Below are 21,801 nucleotides of genomic sequence, written 5' to 3' on the forward strand. Positions count from 1 at the left end.
GAAATTGGGGTGTTGTTGACAAATGAAGGGTCACGGATGCCAGCAGGGGTGATGACAGGAAGTGGCCTCAGGGCACTAGCCGCAGTGAGGGAAGTGACGCCTCCTGACACCCAGGAGCCAATGGCTTTACTCTCCATTCTCGTGGGAAGTGGGGTTCGCTCTGTGTGTGGTTCAGGGGCCCCCAGCTAGTACAGAAGCAATCAGAGCCTGGCTTGCGAAATGCTAGGGTGTTTTTGAACAACTCTTCCTCTTCACAAGCAGTCTCTGTGAGTTAAAGCCCATTATGAGTCATCCCACTGGTTTCTGTTCTTGTATTTTTGGGGTTCAGAGTTGCCTACAGTCAATCATCACTATTCACACATTCCACATTTGTTGGGTAAAATTTATTCGTAACCCTAAAATCAATACTTGTGGCATTTTTGTGATGAGGCACGGGGTGTGGACATGCGCAGGGCAGTGAAGACTGTGAGTTAGCCTATGCACACACTCCCAGCTGCATTTGAACAAGGCGACCCTCTGCCTTCTTGTTTCAGCTCTCTTATTGGCAAGTGTCCATTTCGCAGTCCCTTTAGTGCCCAGTTATTTTTGCATGTTGTGGTTTTGGTTGGTGATTTTGCTGTTTAAAGGGCCCCCAAGCACAGGGCTGAAGTGCTTGCTGTCCAGTGTTCCTCAGTGCAAGAAGGCGGTGACTCGCCTTACAGGGAAAACACGGGTGTTGGATAAGCTTGGTTCAGGCATGAGCTCTAGCACTGATGGCCATGAATGTAATGTTAATGAATAAACACTATGTATCAACTAAAGTGTGTTTCAACAGAAACAGACCTAAAACAAGGTTACGTACTGATCGGTTAATGAAGTGTTACGACCAGAGAGGCTCCTAGGAACCTAACCCTATATATCCCCTAGGAGAAATTGTTCACCATTGACTAATTCAGGGTCTGTGATGGCTCTACAGAACATAACTGCCATGAATAATGAGAATGGATTGTAACGGGCTGTGGGTCATGGAGCCACCCCAGGAAGGGGTTTGAGGGTCCTTGGAGAGAACCATGGTAGCACCTCACAAGTGTAACCTCAGCCCGCTTTGACCTTGCTGAAGGAGGAAGCAGTTGGCAGGGAAAGATGACCCCCCACCCCCTGAAACTTTATCATTTTGTGTTGTAGCCTCTTTTCTCGTGTCTGGAGGGTTCGACAGGACTGTGGCTATCTGGGATGTAGGAGAAGGCTACCGGAAGCTCTCCCTGAAGGTACCGATGTCAGCATCAGATAGAGGGTCAATGCTGGGTGCTGGTGCTGGGGATACAGCAGTGGGTGAGACAGACCTAGATGTCCTCACTGGAGCCGACACCTCTGTGGAGAAGAACAGACAAGAAACCAACAAGCAAATCATCGACCGTGATGAGTGAAACAGAAACCAGAACAGGGTGATGTGAAAGAAATAGACCCCAAGGACTAATCCACGGTGGGTGGGCAGGGAGGGCTTGTTGGAGAAGGTGGCATTTGAGCTGAGAACTTGAAGGCAAGGAAAGCCTGGGTGAATGAGGATCTGGGGGAAGGGCATTCTAGGCAGAGGAAACAGCAAATGCAAAAACTCAGAGGTGGAAAAGTGTCTAAGAACAGCAGAAATTACTCTACAGAAAGATGAATACCACAATGAGGCATACACAGAAAGCTATGGGCTCCAAAATGGGTTTCTGAGCGCTTTTGCCTACAAGTTAGAGGAGACTCAATTCAAAGTGGCTTTATAATGAGGGGATGGATTGACCCAACTTGGCCGGAATCCAGAGAGGTTAGGCAGTCCCAGGACTGGCTACAGCAGCGCCTCTGAACCAAGTGCCCCCTTCCCCAAGATTTCTGCAGCCTCCCTGGTCCTGTGATCTCACGGTTTGGCGGTGAATGCTTGCATCCATGACTCTTGGTCCCTCTGTTCCCTGTGGCCCGAGTGTAGACTTGCCCCCCCACCCCTTGATCACCACAACATTCAGGCTCCCGGGGCTGGGCTACCTGGAGGGCTCTTCGCAAGGGTTTTGGGGGAGGCCAAGGGAGGTTACATCACAGCAAATAAACAGCTTACAACTGAGTGTTCAACCTCCCTGTGTTTAAAAGTCCCTTTGTCCTCTCTCTATTTTCCCCCTCAAGCTCCTCTCCTTTGTTATGCATGGCACTTTGACTTCTCTCCTGCTCCCCTTCCTCCTACCATACCACACTGGCTCGCCTTTGCCTCTTTCCAAAAGGGGAAGGCCAAAGAATGGTCAAGATGCTGACGCAGAGCCCTGACGTCATTAAGTGTCTCTCTCCTCTGAGCTCCTTTTTACCCAAGGAAAATAACCCCCCATTTGCTTAGGTCACTGGGGATAAGTCTGCAGTGATTTGAAGCAAAAGCCCCCTTACCAGGAGGACCTCGGAGTGGTTAGTTCCCAGAACAGAGAATGCAAACGAAAACCTGCAAGAGGTGCTCTGGGACCAGCTGGGAATATAGTCACTCTTTTTCCATCCTGCTAAAAACTAGAGTACTATTTTATTTTATTTATTTATTTATAAAGATTTTATTTATTTATTTGAGAGAGAGAGAATGAGAGACAGAGAGCATGAGAGGGAGGAGGGTCAGAGGGAGAAGCAGACTCCCTGCCGAGCAGGGAGCCCGATGCGGGACTCAATCCCGGGACTCCAGGATCATGACCTGAGCCGAAGGCAGTCGCTTAACCAACTGAGCCACCCAGGTGCCCCAACTAGAGTACTATTTTAAAGAGCACAGTGCCATAATGTACACGTGCATCATCCACCTTTACACTTCGTGTCAAATGTCATCGGTGACGTTAGGGAAGCGCAATTAGTTACTCTTAAATGCATGCATCACTGGGGTCCTGACTTTGTGCTTTTGTTTTTGTTGTGCTTACCAAGGTTTTTCCTCTAGGTGCTTGTTAAAATTCTATTTTTCTTCAGGGCCACAGTGACTGGGTGACAGACGTTGCCATTAGCAACAACAAGAAATGGGTCCTGTCTGCTTCAAAGGTAAAAGTGGCCAAGCTTTGAGTAACTTACAATCTCTCTCACGTTTGTGAGAATTGGTGTTCATAGAACTGTTACTGTCAAGCTAAATTCCTGGGCTGGCTCAGTCTGAGGCCCCTCCCCCCAGCCCCCACGCCAGGCCATACTCAGTGTAGGGAGCTGGCTGGGAACTCAGGAAGCAGGTCCTTATGTCTGCTCAGGTGGGGAGTTGCCAGGGATTTCTATATCTGCGACCATTGATATTTGAGCTTTGTGGAGCAAGGGCCTGCCCAGACCAGTGAGTGATGGAGCCAACGGGGGGCCTTCGGGGGGAAAGGCGTCAAGTTCACTGGCAAGCAGCAGAGACCACCTTGAGCTCCCAGGTGGGTCTTCCCTCTCTGTGTCACTACATCCTCGAATTCCCATGCCAGTGGCACAGAAGAGCTATCCCGAGGTCTGTCCTTCAGGTGTGAGCACAAGAGAAGTGTGTGTGGGGGGTCCCACCTTGCCCCTCCCCCATTGACCTTTATTAAAGCCATGTCATTCTCTAGTCTGGGGGTTTCCAGGTGCATGGGACCGCGGGCGAGACTCGGCCTACCATGACCAACTTGTTAGAGAGCCAACCCAGACTGTCACACCCAGGACCCTGGGATCATGACCCCAGCTGAAGGCAGACGCCCAACCATCTGAGCCACCCAGGTGCCCCAGAGGATATTCTTGTGCCACACTTTAAACGTATGATTTTATGGCAGGCCCACATTTTAAGTATTGTCTATAGAGGCGACAATGATAACAGCCATCTTGGAGGAACATGTTTAAGGAACACACCTTCTTCCATTTCTACAATGTCATCATTTTTATAAAGTGCTTCTACACTTTTTGAGGAAGGGGAAAGGCGACTAAAAACTTGTATCAAGAGAGACCTCAGAGGCGCCTCCTGGGTGGCTCAGTTGGGTAAGCGTCCGACTCTTGGTTTTGGCTCAGGTTTTGGGATTGAGCCCTGAGTCAGTCTCCGTGCTCAGTGGGGAGTCTGCTTAAGATTTGCTCTTTCCGGGACACCTGGGTGGCTCAGTCGGTTAAGCCGCTGCCTTCGGCTCAGGTCACGATCCCAGTGTCCTGGGATCGAGTCCCACATCAGGCTCCTTGCTCAGCAGGGAGCCTGCTTCTCCCTCTGCCTGCCTCTCCCCCTGCTTGTGTTCTGTCTCTCTCTTTCTGACAAGTAAATAAAATCTTTAAAAAAAAAAAAAAAAAGATTTGCTCTTTCCCTCTCCTTCTGCCGACCCCCCTGCTCTTTCTCTCTCTCTCTCAAAAAAAAAAAAAAAAGACCCAACATCACAGGTTAGCCAATCACACTGCTTTTTGGATGTGGTATACATGATGTGCAGGCCATTTAGTGGGTGAGATCTTTTCATTTACTTTGGAAAGAAGTTAATAGGCTGAATGGAATTTTCCAGAATTTACATTTGCATTGTCTGCTGAATATGTAGATAGATGAGCAACGTCTAGTTTGTATTCAGATAAGATGTCAACATGCTTTTATGTTTTCTGCATTTTCACTAAAATCTTCATAGAGATCAAGAAGATTTGAAACTCCCAACTTTTGAATCAAAGTATTTAAGGGCTAGGTTGCGGGGATTTGGCAAATCACTTGATATACTGTGGAAAGTGATTGTTGGTGGACTCTGACAGCTCCACACAGCAAGGGGTCAACACAGATGTAATCACTTTCCCCTTTTGTTCTCCCACATGGCATTTAGTTGAATTTAGTTGTGCCTGCTGATTCAGGAAATGTAACATTACTCAGTGTGTTAGTTTCTTATTGCTGCTATAATAAATCACCATACACTTTACCCCTTACACAACAAGAACTGAATATCTTACAGTTCGGTGAGACAGAAGTATGACACGGTCTTGCTGGGCTAAAATCAAGGCATCCACAGGACTGTATTCCTTTCTGTAGGCTCTAGGGAATAGTCCATTTCCTTACCCTTTCTAGAAGCCACCCACATTCCTTGGCTTGTGCATCTTCTTGCATCTTCAAAGCCAACAACATTGTATCTCTCTGTGCCTTTCTTCTATAGTCACATATTCCTCTCACTATGTTGTCCACTTTTAAGGACATTTGTCACTATGTCTAGCCTGTCTGGATAACCCAGAACAACCTCCTTATTGTAAGATCAGCTGATCAGTGAACTTGATTCCATCTGCAACCTTAATTCCCCTTTGTTATGTCACCTAACATATTCACAGGTTCTGGGGATTAGGGTGAGGACTTCTGGGGGGTGGGCATTGTTCTGCTGACTACACTCCATTCCATAAAAACAATTAAAGGAATGATATGATAATGGGTGATCATTTGAGCAGTATTCCCAAACTAATTCATCAGTTACTATTGTCTCAGGAGTACTGGTGTCTTTTTTAAAAAATAGATTTTATTGTTTAGAGCAGTTTTAGATATACAGAAAGTTGGGCTATTAGTACAGAGAGTTCCCATATATTCCGTTCCCCTCCCCAGTTTCCACTATGGGTGGCTCAGTCGTTAAGCGTCTGCCTTCGGCTCAGGTCATGATCCCAGGGTCCTGGGATCGAGTCCCACATCGGGCTCCCTGCTCGGCAGGAAGCCTGCTTCTCCCTCTCTCACTCCCCCGCTTGTGTTCCTGCTCTCACTATCTCTCTCTCTGTCAAATAAATAAATAAAATCTTAAAAAAAAAATGTCTTGCATTGAGTGTGGTATATTTGATAAAACTGAAGAACCAATATTGATACATTATTATTAACTAAAGTCCATAGTTTACATTTCACTCTTTATGTTGTATGGGTTTTGCCAAATGCATGTAATGTATCCACCATGACAGTTTCAAACAATAGTTTCAGTCCCTAAAAATTCCCTGTGCTCCATCTGTTCATCCCTCCCCTTCATCCCCAGAACCCCTGGCGACTTTTTACTGTCTATAGTTTTGTCTTTTCCAGAATGCCATATAGTTGGATGCATGCAGTCTGTGGCCTTTGCAGACCGGCTTCCTTCACTTAGCAATATGCATTGAAGGGTCCTCCCTGTCTCCTCATGACTTGACAGCTCATTTTTAAAAATCACTGAATAATATTCCACTGTCTGGTATACCACAGTTTGTTTTTCCCTTCTCTTAATTGAGGGACATCTTGATGGTTTCCAGTTTTGGGTAATTATGAATAAAGCTGCCATAAACATCTGTATGTGGGTTTTTGTGTAGCCATGAGTTTTCAAGACATTTGGGTAGATACCAAGGAGTGTGATTGCTGGATCACATGGTAAGACTATGTTTAGCTTTGTAAGAAACTGTCAAAGTGTCCTTTTTTTCTCTTTAACAGTTTCATTAAGATATAATCCACTTACCATACAATTCATACATTTAAAATGTACAATTCAATGGCTTTTCTTCCCCCCTCCCAGTGGCTTTTTTTATTTACACAGAATTGTGCATTCATCCCCACAATCAATTTTAGAACACATCACGCCCCACAGAAACCCCACACCACTTAGCCATCACCTCCAATCTCCCTATCCCTCCCAGCCCTAGGCAACCTCTAATCTACTTTTCTTTTTTTTTTTTTTTAAAGATTTTATTTATTTATTTGAGAGAGAGAATGAGACAGAGAGAGAGAGCATGAGAGGGGGGAGGATCAGAGGGAGAAGCAGACTCCCTGCTGAGCAGGGAGCCGGATGTGGGACTCGATCCCGGAACTCCAGGATCATGACCTGAGCCGAAGGCAGTTGCTTAACCAACTGAGCCACCCAGGCGCCCCTACTTTTCTTTTTAATAGACTGTGTTTTTTTTTTTTTTTTTTAAAGACCTTATTTATTTATTTGACAGAGACACAGCGAAAGAGGGAACACAAGCAGAGGGAGTGGGAGAGGGAGAAGCAGGCTCCCCGCCAAGCAGGGGAGCCCGACGCGGGGCTCGATCCCAGGACCCTGGGACCATGACCTGAGCCGAAGGCAGACGCCCAACAACTGAGCCACCCAGGCGCCCCTTAATAGACTGTGTTTTAATTTTTCTATTTTTTAAAGATATTTATTTATTTATTATTAGTTTTATAGGTACTAATAATACTTATGGTTACTTTCATCAGTTGCATATAACACCCAGTGCTCATTCCATCACGTGCCCTCCTTAATGCCCATCACTCATTTACCCCATGCCCTCCCCCGCCTCAAAAATCCTCAGTTTTGTTTCCTATAGTTAGGAGTCTCCTATGGTTTGTCTCCCTCTTTGATTTCATCTTATTTTTCCTTCCCTTCCCCTATGTTCATCTGTTTTGTTTCTTAAATTCCACATATGAATGAAATCATATGATAATGTCTTCCTCTGACTGACTTATTTCACTTAGCATGATAACCTCATTCCATACACGTCATTGCAAATGGCAAGATTTCATTCTTTTTGATGCCTGAGTAATATTTATTTATTTGAGAGAGAGAGAGAGAGAGAGAGCACGAGTGAGGGGAGGGGCAGAAGGAGAGGGAGAGAGAATCCCAAGCAGGCGCCGTGCTGAGCTCGGAGCCCGACAAGGGACTAGATCTCACGGCTCTGAGATCATGACCTGAGCAGAAATCAAGAGTCGGACGCTTAACCAAGTGAGCCACCCAGGCACCCCTTGTCTGTGTTTTTAGAGCAGTTTTAGGTCTATAGCAAAATTGAGAGGAGGTACAGAGATTTCTCCTATACTCCCTGCTCCCACAAATACATGGCCCTCCCCCATTATCAATGTCTCCCACCAGGTGAGACATTTAGAATAACTGATGAACCTACACGGACACATTATAATCCCTCCCTTCCCAAACCCCTGGAAATCACTGATCTTTTGACTGTCTCCATAGCTTTACCTTTTCCAGAATGTTACATAGTTGGATGCGTATAGTATATGGCCTTTTTCAGACTGATTCTTTCACTTAGTAATATGCATTTAAGGTTCTTCTAAGGTTCTTCTTTTCATGGCTTAATAGCTCATTTCTTTTTAGCACCAAATAATAGTCTATTGTCTGGTTGTACCACAGTTTATCCATTCATCTACTGAAAGACATCTTGGTTGCTTCTACCTTTTGGCAGTTATGAATAAAGTTGCTATAAACATCCTTGTGCAGGTTTTTGTGTGGACCTAAGTTTTAAATTCCCTTAGATAAATATCAAGGAGTTTGATTGCTAGATTGTATGGTAAGAGTATGTTTAGTTTTGCAGGAAAGCCACCAGGTGCTGTACCATCAGCAGTGAATGAGAGTTCCTGTTGCTCCCCATCCTCATTAGCATTGTTGTTGTTTATGTTCCAGATTTTGGCCATTATAATAGGTGCATAGTGGTACCTTTTTGTAACTTTAGTTTGCAAATCCCTGATGACATGTGATGTGGAACATCTTTCACATGTGTATTTGCCATCTGTGTGCCTTTTTTGGTGGGGGCCTGTTAAGATCTTTGGTCCATTTTTTTAACTGGGTTGTTTTCTTATTTTTAAATGTTAAGAGTTCTTTATAGATTTTTGATAATAGCCTTTATCAGATATGTCTTTTGCAAATATTATCTCTTTCCCAATATTTCCCAATATTTTGCAAATATTTCTTCTTTCCCAATCTGTATACCTTTTCTTTCCTTTTTCGGTCTTATTGTGTTGGCTAGGAAAACTAATCTATTTTTGTTTTAGTTTTTTTTTTTAAAGGTTTTATTTATTTGAGAGAGAGAGATGCACGAGTGGGGGGCGGGGGCAGAGTGAGAGAGAGAAGCAGACTCCCTGCTAAGCAGGGAGCCTGATGTGGGTGGGACTCGACCCCAGGACCCTGAGATCATGACCTGAGCTGAAGGCAGATGCCTAACTGACTGAGCCACCCAGGTGTCCCTTGTTTTAGTTTTTATTTATTTATTCTATTAATGTGCCTAATTTTCCTATTGTGGACCTTTCATTTAAATGTAATCATACAATAAATGGCCCTTTGTGACTAATTTATTTCACTTAGCGTAATGTTTTCAAGATTTATTTATGCTGTAACGTGTGTAAGCAAGTACTTAATTTCCTTTAACTGCTGAATCATATTCCATTACCTGGCTATATCCCATTTTATTTATCCATTCTTCAGTTGACAGGACTGGTTCTTTTCACCTTTTGGCTATCATAAATAATACTGGTATGAATGTTTGTGAACAAGTTTTTGTTTGAACACCTGTGTTTTATTCTTCTGGGTATGTACCAAGAAGTGGAGCGGCTGGGTCACAACCGTACCTCTGTATGTTTAATCACTCCAGGAACCGCCAGACTGTTTTCCAAAGTGCTGAAGTCTTTCACTTTCCCACCAGTAGGGCAGGACAGTTCCAGTTTCTCCACAGCCTCTCCGGTCTTGTGATTATTTTTTTTGATTGTAGTCATCCTGATGGTTGTGAAGTGGTGTCTTGTAGTTTTAATTTGCATTTCCCTGATGGCTAATGATGTCGAGCATCTTTTCATGTGATTACCGGCCATCTGTAGATCTTCACTTTCTTTCTTTTTTTTTTTTTGATCTTCACTTTTCTTGATGCATATCCTTTGAAGCGCAAGTTTTTAATTTTGATGAGATTCAGTTTTTCTATTTTTTTTCTCTTGTTGCCTGTGCTTTTGGTGTTAGATCAAAGAAACCATTGTCTTATCCTGGATCACCCATATTTACTCCTGTGTATTCTTCTAAAAGTTTCATAGTTTTAGCTCTTGGCACCCTTGTCAAAAATCCACTGACTGGGCGCCTGGGTGGCTCAGATGGTTAAGCGTCTGCCTTCAGCTCAGGTCATAATCTCAGGGTCCTGGGATCGAGTCCCTCATCGGGCTCTCTGCTCCTTGGGAGCCTGCTTCTCCCTCTGCCTCTCTCTCTCTCTGTCTCTCATGAATAAATAAAATCTTTAAAAAAAAAAAATCCACTGACCGTAAATGAGGCTTTATTTTAGTTTCTCAATTCTGTTGACCTCTGCATCTATCTTATGCCTGTACCACACTTTTTTTTTTTAAAGATTTTATTTATTTATTCGTGAGAGACAGAGGCAGAGAGAGAAGCAGGCTCCCCGCGGGGTGGGGAGCCCGATGCGGGACTCGATCCCAGGACCCTAGGATCACGACCTGAGCCGAAGGCAGACGCTTAACCAACTGAGCCACCCAGGTATCCCTGTACCACACTATCTTGATAACTATAGCTTTGTAGTAAGTTTTGAAATAGGGAAGTGTATGTCCTCCAATATCATTGCTCTTGTTCAAGATTATTTCGGCTATTCTGACTCCCTTGAATTTCCATATGTTTCAGATTAGTGTGTTTATTTCTGCAAAGAAGTCATCTGGGATTTTTATAAAGATTGTGTTGAATCTGTAGAACATTTTGTGGATTATTCTAATTTTAGCAATATTAAGTTTTCTGATCCATTGAACATGAGATATCTTTCTATTCATTTACATCTTTGGTTTCTTTCAACAATTTTTTTTTCATTTTTGGTCTATAAGTTTTGCACTTCCTTTGTTAAAATTATTACTAAACATTTTCTTCTTTTTGATGCTATTCTAAATGGAATTGATTATTTGATTGCACTTTCAGATTGTTCATTGCAAGTATATAAAAATACAATAGATTTCTGTGTATTGATTTTGTAACCTGCAACCCTGCTGAACTTATATATTAGTTCTAATAGTTTTAGTTGATTCTTTAAGATTTCCTATACACAAGGTATATAATCTTCAAATAGAGATAGTTTTACTTTTTTTCCAATCTGGATGGCTTACATTTCATTTTCTTTCACATTGGTGTCTTTTTGGAATATGAAAAAACTGACTTAGAACTTGCCCGTCTCATACCAGGCTTGTGAGGCTCAGTGTCCATAGGTACTTCCACATTCTCTTCTCCACCATACCCGATTCCAAATTCTTTTCCTCGTACCCTGCATTATGATGTGTTCTGGTTTTTTACCACGCCGCCCCTGCTCCCAGTCTAGTTTTATTTGTCCATCTGTCATTAAACACAGCTGTTTAGCCTCCGCTTCTGGTGATGTCTGGGTCATGGTGGCACTGGTCTTGTAATTATTCTCATTTTCATGATTTGAATTCTTAGAAAACATGATCATAACATTCACAATGTTAAAAATATTACTAGCAATATCTTGAAACACAGCACACCAGTTGCATAGGTAAAATCAAAGGCAGACCATTAACACTTGTGATTACAATGCAGTTACGCTGGATACTTAAATCCCATCAAGTGGAGTGAATCACGGTAATGGATGACCCGTTAGTGGAAACTTACTGTGAACTGCAAGTCATGGAAAACTGACAGCAACTATGGAAGGTGGATCATATATCTATGCATATCCATTTGTCATTAAAAAGTTTTGCTTTCAGCTCCTATTTTGGGAGCCACTGTATGGATTTTGTCCATTCCCCTCAAACTTCCGCATCTATTTTGGAGAAGTGGGACTTTCTGCACCCTGGAATGGGTTTGCTGGGATGTGGGACTTAACGGTACTAAAGTTTGGATGGTCTGGAGAAACCAGGACAGTTGGTCATCCTAATTCTGCTCCTCTGCAGGTTGGGATTCTTCACATTGTAACCTGGATGCAATGTACCCTCCTGGGGCCTCCCAGCTGAAGGGGCCCATCTTGTGACTGCTGGTTTGCTGTTTAACTTGTTTTAGGACAAAACCATGAGACTATGGAATATTGAAGAAATTGACCAAATTCCTTTGGTAATCGAGTACAAAAAGGCCCTGGGCTTAAAGGTGAAACAGGTTGGTATTGGGTAATATTAAGCTCAATGAAGGCTTTCCTTAGTGTCCTCCACAAATGAATTTATTCTTTGAACCAACATTTATTGGGCAACGGGATGAAACCACAGACAAACAAATTGAAATTCTTGCCCTGAGGGAACTTATGTTCTAAAAGAGGAGACCATGCTTCTTTATTAGAAGCACGAAAAATATGTTGTACGTCACATGCCAATAAATAATTTGGAGAAAAATAACATAGGCAAGGGGAATGGATGGGAACGCTAGAGACTATGTGAGAAAGAGAGAAAGGGCACATATAGGTGGGGCAGGGGCAGAGGGAGGGATCTGACTCAAGCAGACTCCCAGCTCAGCAGGGAGCTGAACGTGGGGCTCGATCCCAGGACCCTGAGATCATGACCTGAGCCGAAATCAAGAGTCAGCCACTCAACCCACTGAGCCACTCAGGTGCCCCTGCTGGTCACACTTCAAAGGGTGGCCAGGATAGGTCTCACTGAGAAGGTTAACATTTGTTAAAGACCTGAGGTGGTGAGGGAGTGAGCTGTGCAGATGTTTAGGGGAAGGACTTCCCAGCAGCGGGAAGAGCCAGTGTGGAGACTCTGAGGCAGGAGGGAGCCTGGGGTGTTTGAGGAGTGAAATGAGTCAGAGGAGCATGGCTAGGCACACAGCTGGACATGGCATTAGCCGCCTACGCTTTAGCCGCAGACCCCTTGGCCAGGCCCCCAGTGCCTTCCCATGGAAGGGGCTTAGGGGCCTGTTTTTCTCTAGCAGAGGATGGTGGTAGTAGGGTGGACACTTGACCAGGTGTCGCCAGGGCTGGCCACAGAGTCTATCCCTGGGTACTGCAGGCCCAGTCCCTATGAGGGGGCCTTGCAGTACAAACACTTGGCTGCACCTTGAGAGGCTTGAGGAGTCTATGCTGGGTCCTCTGAGTCCTCCCTCCCTGGAGCCACCTAGGCTCGTCTCCTCTTAGAAGGCCCAGCTGGGAGCCACTGCTGGGAATGGCTAATTTGGAGCAGCACTGCAGGGCAGGGAGATGAGGGGTGGGACCGACATGGACCTTGTCTTTGTGCCTCTGTGGCCATGTTGGCCCTTGGGCCCTAGAGGCTGACTAGCTACAGAGCAGTGCTTGCCCGTGTCCTCCACCTGCCACCTGGGACACGGCCCCCAGGAGCCTCTGAGCCCTGCCATTTTGGGGTTGAGCCACGGGAAATTATGCTACAGAATAAGGTAGGTAAAGGACTGAACGTCTCTCTTACAAAACAAAGAAAAGAAAGAGACGTACTTGAAGCTGTTCCCAAGATGAGCCCTCTGTGTTTGTCTTGCTCAAAATCAATGTAAGAATCCTCAGAAGCGAGAGTTTTCCAGAGGGCCTGCCCTGGGTGGGGTGTGGATGCCTCTCCCGCAGGCCTTAGTGCCCTGAGTGGGCAAAGGTGGCAAAGCGCAGGGCCATGCCATCTTGCAGGGGGATGGTGCCATGGCGGGCATCCCTGAGACCCCTGCCCATGGCCTGACGGCCCGTCCCGTGGTGTTGCTCACTCGTGTGCGGGAAGCAGACATGGCGGCTGAGCTCTGCCACTGTATCCACTGTTCTCGGTGGGCCTTGGCCAGAAACAGGCTGAGATGGCAGAGGAGGAGGCTCAGCACCTTCTTCAGCTGGTAAAATCACTGCTTTGTTTAGAAATCTCGCCTACTTCTCATGGTTCTGTAAGTTAGGTCCCCAGGATGTCAGGGAGTTAGGATAGCTCTGAGGCCCCACAGTTGTGCTCTGCCAAGGGCAGGGGATGGGGTTAGATGCCCACCTCCTGTCCTCTCCACTGTCAAGTGGCTGGCGACTCCTGCCCCTAGGACTCCCATAGCAGGGCATGGGCTGGTCGTACCTGCATAGCTTCTGCGGGGGAAGAGAGGGAGAAGCCCGTGTGCATTCTCTCTCAGCGGCCTGCAATGTCCCCCCTTGTGGGGGCAGAGAGCACAGAGAGGCGAGGCAGCTCCTACCTTGGCCCAGCCCGAGGGGGGTGGAGCTGGTGTGAGAATTCTACCTGGATGCCTCGGTCCTCTCTGACCAGCACTTGCTTTTCTCTCTTAAAATATTGCATGTCAGTGTGAAGTATGTGACAGGCCTTTCTCCATCTACGAAAGTGACATCTTTTCTGAAACAGTCACCCAATGTGTGTTCTGCCGGATGGATGCCAAAGACTTGTCAACAGAGGCCCCATCATTATCAGGAGGGGAAGACTCACTGTCACAGGACGGCAGCCCGGGCGCAGATGACTGATGGCCATTGGGCTTGCTGACTGACTTGAGCACGTCACCTGTGACGCAGGTTTTTCTCTAGGGCTGGACCCTGGCCGGGAGCGCATGTCAGACTGGGGCAAAGGCACGGCCTCAGCTCCACAGCACCCTTGGGGATCAAACACTGTTTTTAGTTTTCATGCAAAATAAATCTAGATTCCTTTAGAAAACAAGTGGGCATGTGAATTCTAGAAGCGTTTTGGCTACTTCTAAGCTTTCTGTCTTGGTGTTCATCCTGTCTCCTTTTAGGATCACATTCTGGACTCTGCTGTTGCCCTGTGGGGCAGCCAGGCCAGCACCCGCAGCTCCTGAGCAAAGCTTTGTCAAATGAATAGGAAGATGTGTGGGGACCCCTCTGCGGAGGAGGCTGTTGTGTGGCAGGGCCCTGTGGGTGCCTCCCTGGCTAATGCTCCCAGATGGCCATCGACCCAGTGCAGGGGGAGGTCTGGATTGCCATCACACAATGTTTCATGCTCTCCACCCCAGACTTTTCCATTTCCAGAATGCCCAGGCAGATGTACAGCCCTCTTCCTGCTTCCACAGTGCACCACACACTCCATCAATCAGTTACTTCGGAAGGCACAAAGGTTTCAGTTCACAGACAGCAAGGGCTCCCTTTCCCATCTGGTATGGCTCCCGTGATTTGTCAATCATGAGTATTACCCTTGGTTTCTTTTTAAAAACTTAATTCCGGGCCTGATTTATTTAGTGTCATTTGACTGGCATCCGAGATCTCTGGAGAACCATACGCCGGTGGCCATTATTTGGGCAGGTCCTGGGCTCGGTGCTGCCCTCCTCAGTCATAACCCCGGTGACTGGTCCGACTGGAGCTGGCTGTTCGGGATGTCTCCATTTAGTCACATCAATGATGTACGAACATGCCAGAGCTCCGCTCTGCGCCCTCCCAGCAACTGGGCTGTCTTTCAAAGAGAAGTCCTATCGCTAAGCGGTCCCCCCCGCCCCCTGCTGTGGGGCACGGCCGGGCCGCAGGTGCCAACAGTGCTCCACTGATGGGCACATAGGTTGTTTCTCGGGTTTTGCTATTACAGGTAATACCGGAGTGACTCTTCCTGTGCCTACGTACTTGCAGGGACTTACATTTCTGTGGATGAGGCTCTCCCACCGGAGGCACCGCTGGGTGAACGGGGTGAGCAGTGTTTGGTTTTGTTGTTGCTCGCAGGCCCCTCTAAGAAGTGTCGGGACGAGGAGGCTGCGCTGTCCGGGAGAGGAGACCCAGAAGCAGGAGGCGGGAAGCTGGGGTGGGGAGGGCCCCGCTTGCTCCCGCAGCACAAACCTCCCCACGTGCGGCGTCGGGACCCCCTCGAAGCTCCCGATCCCTCATGGCCAGCTCAGGCGCCCGCGGTGCCCCCGGCCTCGCCCCCCGGCTCAGGGTCGGCGGGAGAAGCGGTACGGTGGAAGGTCCGGTCTCCGAGCGCGGCCCCGGAGCGCCGCCGCCTCCCGGGCTGAAGGCGCCGGTGCGATGGCTGCGCTGCGTGCTCACCGCGGAGCCACGGCGGGGTGTGCGGCCCGACCGGACACCCGGGGCTCGGCCTCGCCGGGCGGCCTGGGGGGGCTTCCTGCACCAGGTCTGGAGGGGAGAAGGCCCGACTTCGCGCGGGCATCCCCCAAACACCGGGCCACCGCGGCTCCGCGCCTGGGGGCAGACACCACAGAGACCGGGAAGACCAGCCCGCCGGGGCCTCGCGCACCACTCGCTCCCGGAGCTTCCGGCTTTCGCATCCGACCCCTTGGCTTCAGCCGTGGGTATGAGCCGAACCGGGCACCACGCATGCGCCTGCTGCCGAGAAACTCGCGCGCATGCGCACGGCCGATGGACTAAATGATGATGGGGAGCAGATTCTCGCGGTATTCCTGCGGGCGGCGCCGTGGCTTAGTTGGTTAAAGCGCCTGTCTAATAAACAGGAGATCCTGGGTTCGAATCCCAGCGGTGCCTCAACCGAGCGTCCCGGCTCTCTTTTTACCGGTGCACGCACATTTTTGCTCCGCTGCCCTAACCAGCCCCTCCTCACTTTGGTTGTGTGAAGGTGAGTCTGAGAAGCCAGTTTCGCCCGCCCTCTTTCGCGGCGGGGTCCTTCCCCCGGGTCTCGGTGGGCGGTGGCGTCCGCGGCCGGGACGAGCGAGGACTAGCGTTCCCCGCTGCTGCGTGGGGCAGGGCAAGCGGGGCCCCCTCCGCTCATTCCTCCTCCGAGCTCCATCTCCAGCCGTGCGGTCGGTATCACCCATTTCACAGACGCGTCTGGCGAGGTCCAAGTTGAACCCGGCCAGCGTGCCCCTGGGGCTTCCGGAAGGATGAAAACTCGGGGGAGGAGACGGTCACTGGGACCCTTGTGCGAGTCAGAGCCGGTAACCAAGGGGGCCAGGTGGGAAGCACACCCCTGAGGCCCGGGGCTCTGGCTGCTGCACAAATAGAGGGCTGGGTGGCCTGGCCCAGAGCAATTGCACCGGAGTCCCTGGGGGTGCAGCGACGCATTGGAATTTTGAACAGTTACCCAGGAACACTCGGGTCAGACTCCGCAAAATTCATGTCAGAAGCAACAGGACAGTCCCAAGGAGCTGTAGAGATGGCAGTTACAGCATCAGGCTGTGTTCCTAAGAGTCAAATTCACCTCCTCCAGAAGCAGCATCTCTCTCTACCTCTCCCATGCTCTGGGTTTATTGTCTGTTTCTTCTCTTGTTTTGGGGGTCAGTTGCAGTTCCAATGGGCGCATTCTCCCCAATCCAATCAGAGGTGAGTTTAGTGGTAATAGGGCTTGAGTCGTTGTGGGGTGGTTGTTTTTCTTGGCGCATCTTTACTGCTAGCCTGAGGTATACCGGGTCAGTTTTGAGCACTGGCCTATTATTTGGGGGCCAAGGGGAAATTTTGGTTGGGGTTGTAAGTCTGGCTGTTAGGGAGGGTCAGCGGAAGAAAAGCATTTGTGGCCATCAGACATGCATGCAGCAGATGACTTTGAAGCCATCGGATTGGGTGAGCAGCCTTAGGCAGTGAACAAAGGCAGAAAAGAGAAATAGGGCCAACGTTAAGCCTACCTCTCCCATTCTTTAAAAATGCCATGCTATTTCTGTCCCAGGGCCTTTGTACTTTCTGTGTCTTGTGCTTGCAATGCTGTTTCCTGGGCCCTTCCTCATTTTCTGGCCTCCATTAAGGGTATCACCTCCTTGGGAAGCCTCCCCTCACCATTCTCTGTACAGGAGTCCTTGCCTGCCCCAGGCCAGCCACCAGTACATTATACTGATTATTTCCTTTAATAGCCTTTTCATAGTCTAAACTAGTCTTATTGTCTATTGCCTGTCTCCTCAAATAAAATTAAGCCCTAAGGCCTAGGGAGCCACATATGCCTATATTTACCTCTGTGCACCCAGCACCTAATGGTGCTTGAAACATGGTAGGCATTTGTGGACGCGTGACTTTTAAAAATTGATCATATTATCTTGATTGGATTATGTAATCTGAGGTTTTTGGACAGCTAGCCCATCTTTTCAAATAATGTTAAGGCACCACTTCTCAAAATGTCCCTAAGAGTCCCTAAGACCCTTTCAGGTGGTCAAATCGATTTTCATAATGACACTCAGATGTTATGTTGCTTTTTCACTATGTTGACATTTGCACTGATGTGCAGAAGCAATGGTGAGTAAAATTGCTGGTGCTTTAGCAGGAATCAAGGTGGTGGCGCTAAAGGGCCCCACTTGTCACTGTTCATTCTTCACCACCACTTTGGCAGGAAAAAGAAAAAGCCAGTTTCACTTAAGAATGTCTTTTATGAAGCAGTAAACATTATTAATTTTATTAAATCTAGATACTCGAGCACACAACTTTTTAATCCTTTGTGTGAGGAAATGGGAAGTAGGCAGAAAGCACGTCTACGGGAGTACTGAGGTACCGTGGCTATTTCGAGAAACAGTACTTGAGACTCAGTTGTTAGGAGACATGGCCACATTTTTCATAAAACACCATTTTTTTTTAAAGATTTTATTTATTTATTCATGAGAGACAGAGAGAGAGAGAGAGAGGCAGAGGGAGAAGCAGGCTCCCAAGGAGCAGGGAGCCTGATGTGGGACTCGATCCCAGGACCCTGGGATCATGACCTGAGCCGAAGGCAGACGTTTAACCATCTGAGGCACCCAGGCGCCCCATAAAACACCATTTTTGCTTGAGGGAATAACCGGCTATTTAACATACATTTTCTGGAAAATGAATAAAATGAGCCCGTCACTCAAGAAAAACAACTGACTGTGTTTGTTGCCAAATGATAAAATACGAATTTCCGGGCAAGAACTGTAATTTTGGAGAAAGTATCTACTGCCGTGAGCTTGACCACTTTCCAATATTTGAAAACTTTCTGATGAGATTGGTGGTTATATTAATGACTATATTTTTTCCATATTGTATAACAAAATACATCAGCATTTGGAAAATATGCATGATTTGGTGAACCAGTATTTTCCAAATGACCAATGTATGATCCATCAAGAGCAAAGTATATTTTAATGTCACAGAGTATGAAATGTTTGTCGATATGGTTTCAGATTCCACACCACCATTTATTCAGTTTTGGTGTATTATGAAAGAAGAATATCCACAATTTTTGGCAAAGTCCACTGAAGTCTCCTTTTCCAACTACATGTCTGAGGACAGATTTCCTTGTTCTACTTCAATCAAAATAATATATCCCGAGACTGACCATCTATGAAACTCAACATAAATGAGATTTGCAAAGCTGTAAAACAATGTCAGCTCCTCACTAAATTTTGTTTTATTTAGGTTAACATGGAATAGGTTTATTTATTATTGTTGTTTGAAGATCAATTACATAAATGAAATATTTGTATATTTTTCTCAGTTTTCATTTCTAATATCTCAAATATTTATAGATATATTCCAAATAAACAAAAGTTTATTTGGGATTCTCAATAATTTTTTAAAAATCATGAACTCCTTGACCTTCACAAGGGCGACATACATTAAGGCATGTGTGAGGTGGGGGTGCAGGTCCTAGCAAGAATAGAAGAAAAGAAGCAAAGGAAAAAAAAAAAAAAACAGCTTTTTCTTTCATGGGGTCCCTATGGTTTCCCTGTCTCAATTTGGTGGAGGGACACATACCCCTGATTTCTCTCTTTCAGTGAATCCCAAAGCTCTGTTCAATGTATCATAGTGAAAGAATTTTGTTTGACTCAGGATAATATGTAGTACAGAAATATAGTTATATAAACCCATTTCATCAGACAAATGTTTCTAGACCACATAAAATCTCATTATTGAGCTACGAATTGATTCTAGATCAGCAGCATTTCAAAATGAGATTGCACGTAAACAAATGGAGAGGTGGGCCATTATGCTTATTATAGTCTTTATTCCTTGCATTCCAAAATGAACAAATGTGTAGTCAGCGAGTAGTAACCTATTAGCTACATTTTGAGATAATGCTGGATTTTATATTTGCAACCAACCGCAACAACATGGCATATATACTTCATTGTTGCATCTATTAATCTTCAGCAGCTTGCAGAACCGAAGCCCTGTGGGAAGGGCTTAAAGCCAGGCTCTTCTTGGCGGGGGTGGGGGGAGACAGGTGACCTGCAGCTGATGCTTGGTCTCAGGCTCTGCGCTTGGTGTCTGCGGATGCGTGCTCCTCAGGATTCCTCCAGCTGAAGAAAAAGAGACCTGCACTGGCTCCTGACACTGGGAAGTCCAAGGCCAAGGGCTCCAGCTTCCGGTTGGGGTGGCTCCACGGTCTCCAGCAATGTTTTCAGGACCTATGAGCTCATTCTCCAGCCCTTGGCTCTGCTTCCGTTGCCTCCACGTCAGGGGGCAGTAGGCTGCTGGTGGCTCCAGACTGACATCCCACTGTTCGGCGGCTCAGGGTGAAGAGTTTCCCACGGCTCCAAAATCGTGTGCTGAGTCTTGAGAGCAGAGTTGGGCCTCACGTCTTCCTTGACTGTGTTCTCTGAGACCAGGGGAAGGAATATTAAGTGTGCAGTGATTGGCTCAGGCCACACAGGCAGGTCCCTGAGACGTGGTTGGGGGCAGCTGGCCAGCTCCACCTATCCCCTGGGCTGAGCCCCCAGGGGTGGTGAGGGCCCAGAGATAACTAGAGATGCCATTACCGAAGGAGGGAGGGTGGATGGAGCTCACAGTGTCCTCTCATGGTCCTGGAGACACATCAGCATCTGCTCCCCAATGACTTCAGAGAGCTTCCAAAGGGACCCTTGAAAATCCCTTCTACTGCTGAGGGAAGAAACTAGAGGAAGAAAGATACATGCAATGTGATCGTGTTCATTATGCTTAAAAAAACCCACAAATGGTATATTTTCTATGGGTACACATATACGTATGTAAAAAAAAAACCTATGTTAAATTCATTTTAGTGGTTACTTCTGGAAAGGTAGGGAGGAGACTGGGATGAGGTGTCAAGAGGGCTTTGTCTTTCTATATACAGGACAGATTTTTAAATTTAATTAAAAATAGTTTACATATAATAAAATTCATCTTTTTTTGGTTGAGTTTTGACAAATGCATAAAGTCATGTAACCACCGCCACAGTCATGATAAAGAACAGTTTCCTCAGTCCCCAAAATCCCTTGTAGTTAACCCCTTAGGAGTTAATCCCTTCACAAATCCCAGCCTCTGGAAACCATTGATCTACTGTCCATCACAGTTTTGTCTGTCAGAGAGTGTCATAGAAATGGACTCATACAGTATGTACCCTTTTGAGTCTGGTTTTTTCATCCATATTGAGATTCATCCATGGTGTATGTGTGGATAGTTTGTTCCTTGTTTTCTGCTGGATAATATTGCATTTTGGAGTGTACCACAGTTTATCTTGTTGAAGGAGATTTGGTTTATTTCCATGTGGGGGCATTATGAATAAAATGCTATAAATATTCAAATACAGACATATGTGTACTTAAGTTTTCATTTCTTCAGGGTAAATACCTACAAGTGGGATGGCTGAATCATAGGGTAAGTGTATGTTTACCTTTGTGAGAAACTGCACACTGTTTTCCATAATGCCACATCGGCAATTTTGAGTATTCAAGTTGCCCTGCAACTTCACCAGCATTTGGTGTTTTTATTTTAGCCATTCTAATAAGTGTGTACTGGTTTCTATTTGTGTTTTTTATTTTTTTAAAGATTTATTTATTTATTTATTTGACGGGGGTGAAGGAGAGCGCACAAGCAGGGGGAACAGCAGAGGGAGAGGGAGAGGCAGACACCCGCCGAGCAGGGAGCCTGATGTGGGACTCGATCCCAGGACCCCAGGATCATGACCTGAGCTGAAGGCAGACACTTAACCGACTGAGCCACCCAGGCACCCCACTCTATTTGTGTTTTTAAAGAGACTTGATTTTGAAATAATCTTAGACTTACAGAAGAGTTGCAAAAATAGTACAGAGAGTTCCTGTGTCCTCTTTACTCAGCGCCACTGATATTAACATATTACATAATCATGGTATGTTTATAAAAATGACAGTAACATTGGTGCAGTACTAGTAACTAAATTATAGACTTTTATTCGCTAATGTCCGCTTTTGGTTCTGGCATCCAATCCAGGATCCCACACTGCATGTAACCTTCGTGTCTCCTTAGTCTCCACCGATAGGTGATTGCTCCCCAGTCTTCATGACTTGTCTTTCATGATTTTGACACTTTTCAAGAGTGCTGGTCAGGTATTTTGTGGAATGTCCCTCAATTTAGATTTGTCTGATGTTTTCTCCTAATTAGGCTGATATTGTGGATTTGGGGGAGCAT

The 21,801-nt window shown here is 46.4% G+C and overlaps 1 protein-coding gene and 1 non-coding gene across 2 annotated transcripts in view; both read left to right on the plus strand.

Annotated features, from left to right (window-relative positions):
- Positions 1 to 14,016, plus strand: part of WDR88 (WD repeat domain 88) — a 44,606-nt gene extending 30,590 nt beyond the window's left edge. The window contains exons 8-11 of the mRNA XM_081806683.1: positions 1,165 to 1,247; positions 2,944 to 3,012; positions 11,652 to 11,744; positions 13,843 to 14,016. Of these exons, the coding sequence (XP_081662809.1) occupies positions 1,165 to 1,247; positions 2,944 to 3,012; positions 11,652 to 11,744; positions 13,843 to 14,016 (419 nt within the window). The remainder of the gene's footprint in view (positions 1 to 1,164; positions 1,248 to 2,943; positions 3,013 to 11,651; positions 11,745 to 13,842) is intronic.
- A 1,897-nt stretch (positions 14,017 to 15,913) lies between these two features.
- Positions 15,914 to 15,987, plus strand: TRNAT-AGU (transfer RNA threonine (anticodon AGU)). Its single transcript has one exon. It is a non-coding gene; the product is annotated as a tRNA-Ile (tRNA).
- Positions 15,988 to 21,801: the final 5,814 nt, after the last annotated feature.

The sequence above is a fragment of the Leptonychotes weddellii genome, chromosome 16, assembly GCF_054177405.1.
Source record: "Leptonychotes weddellii isolate Sample4059 chromosome 16, ASM5417740v2, whole genome shotgun sequence".
In the NCBI taxonomy this organism is placed as follows: Eukaryota; Metazoa; Chordata; class Mammalia; order Carnivora; family Phocidae; genus Leptonychotes; species Leptonychotes weddellii.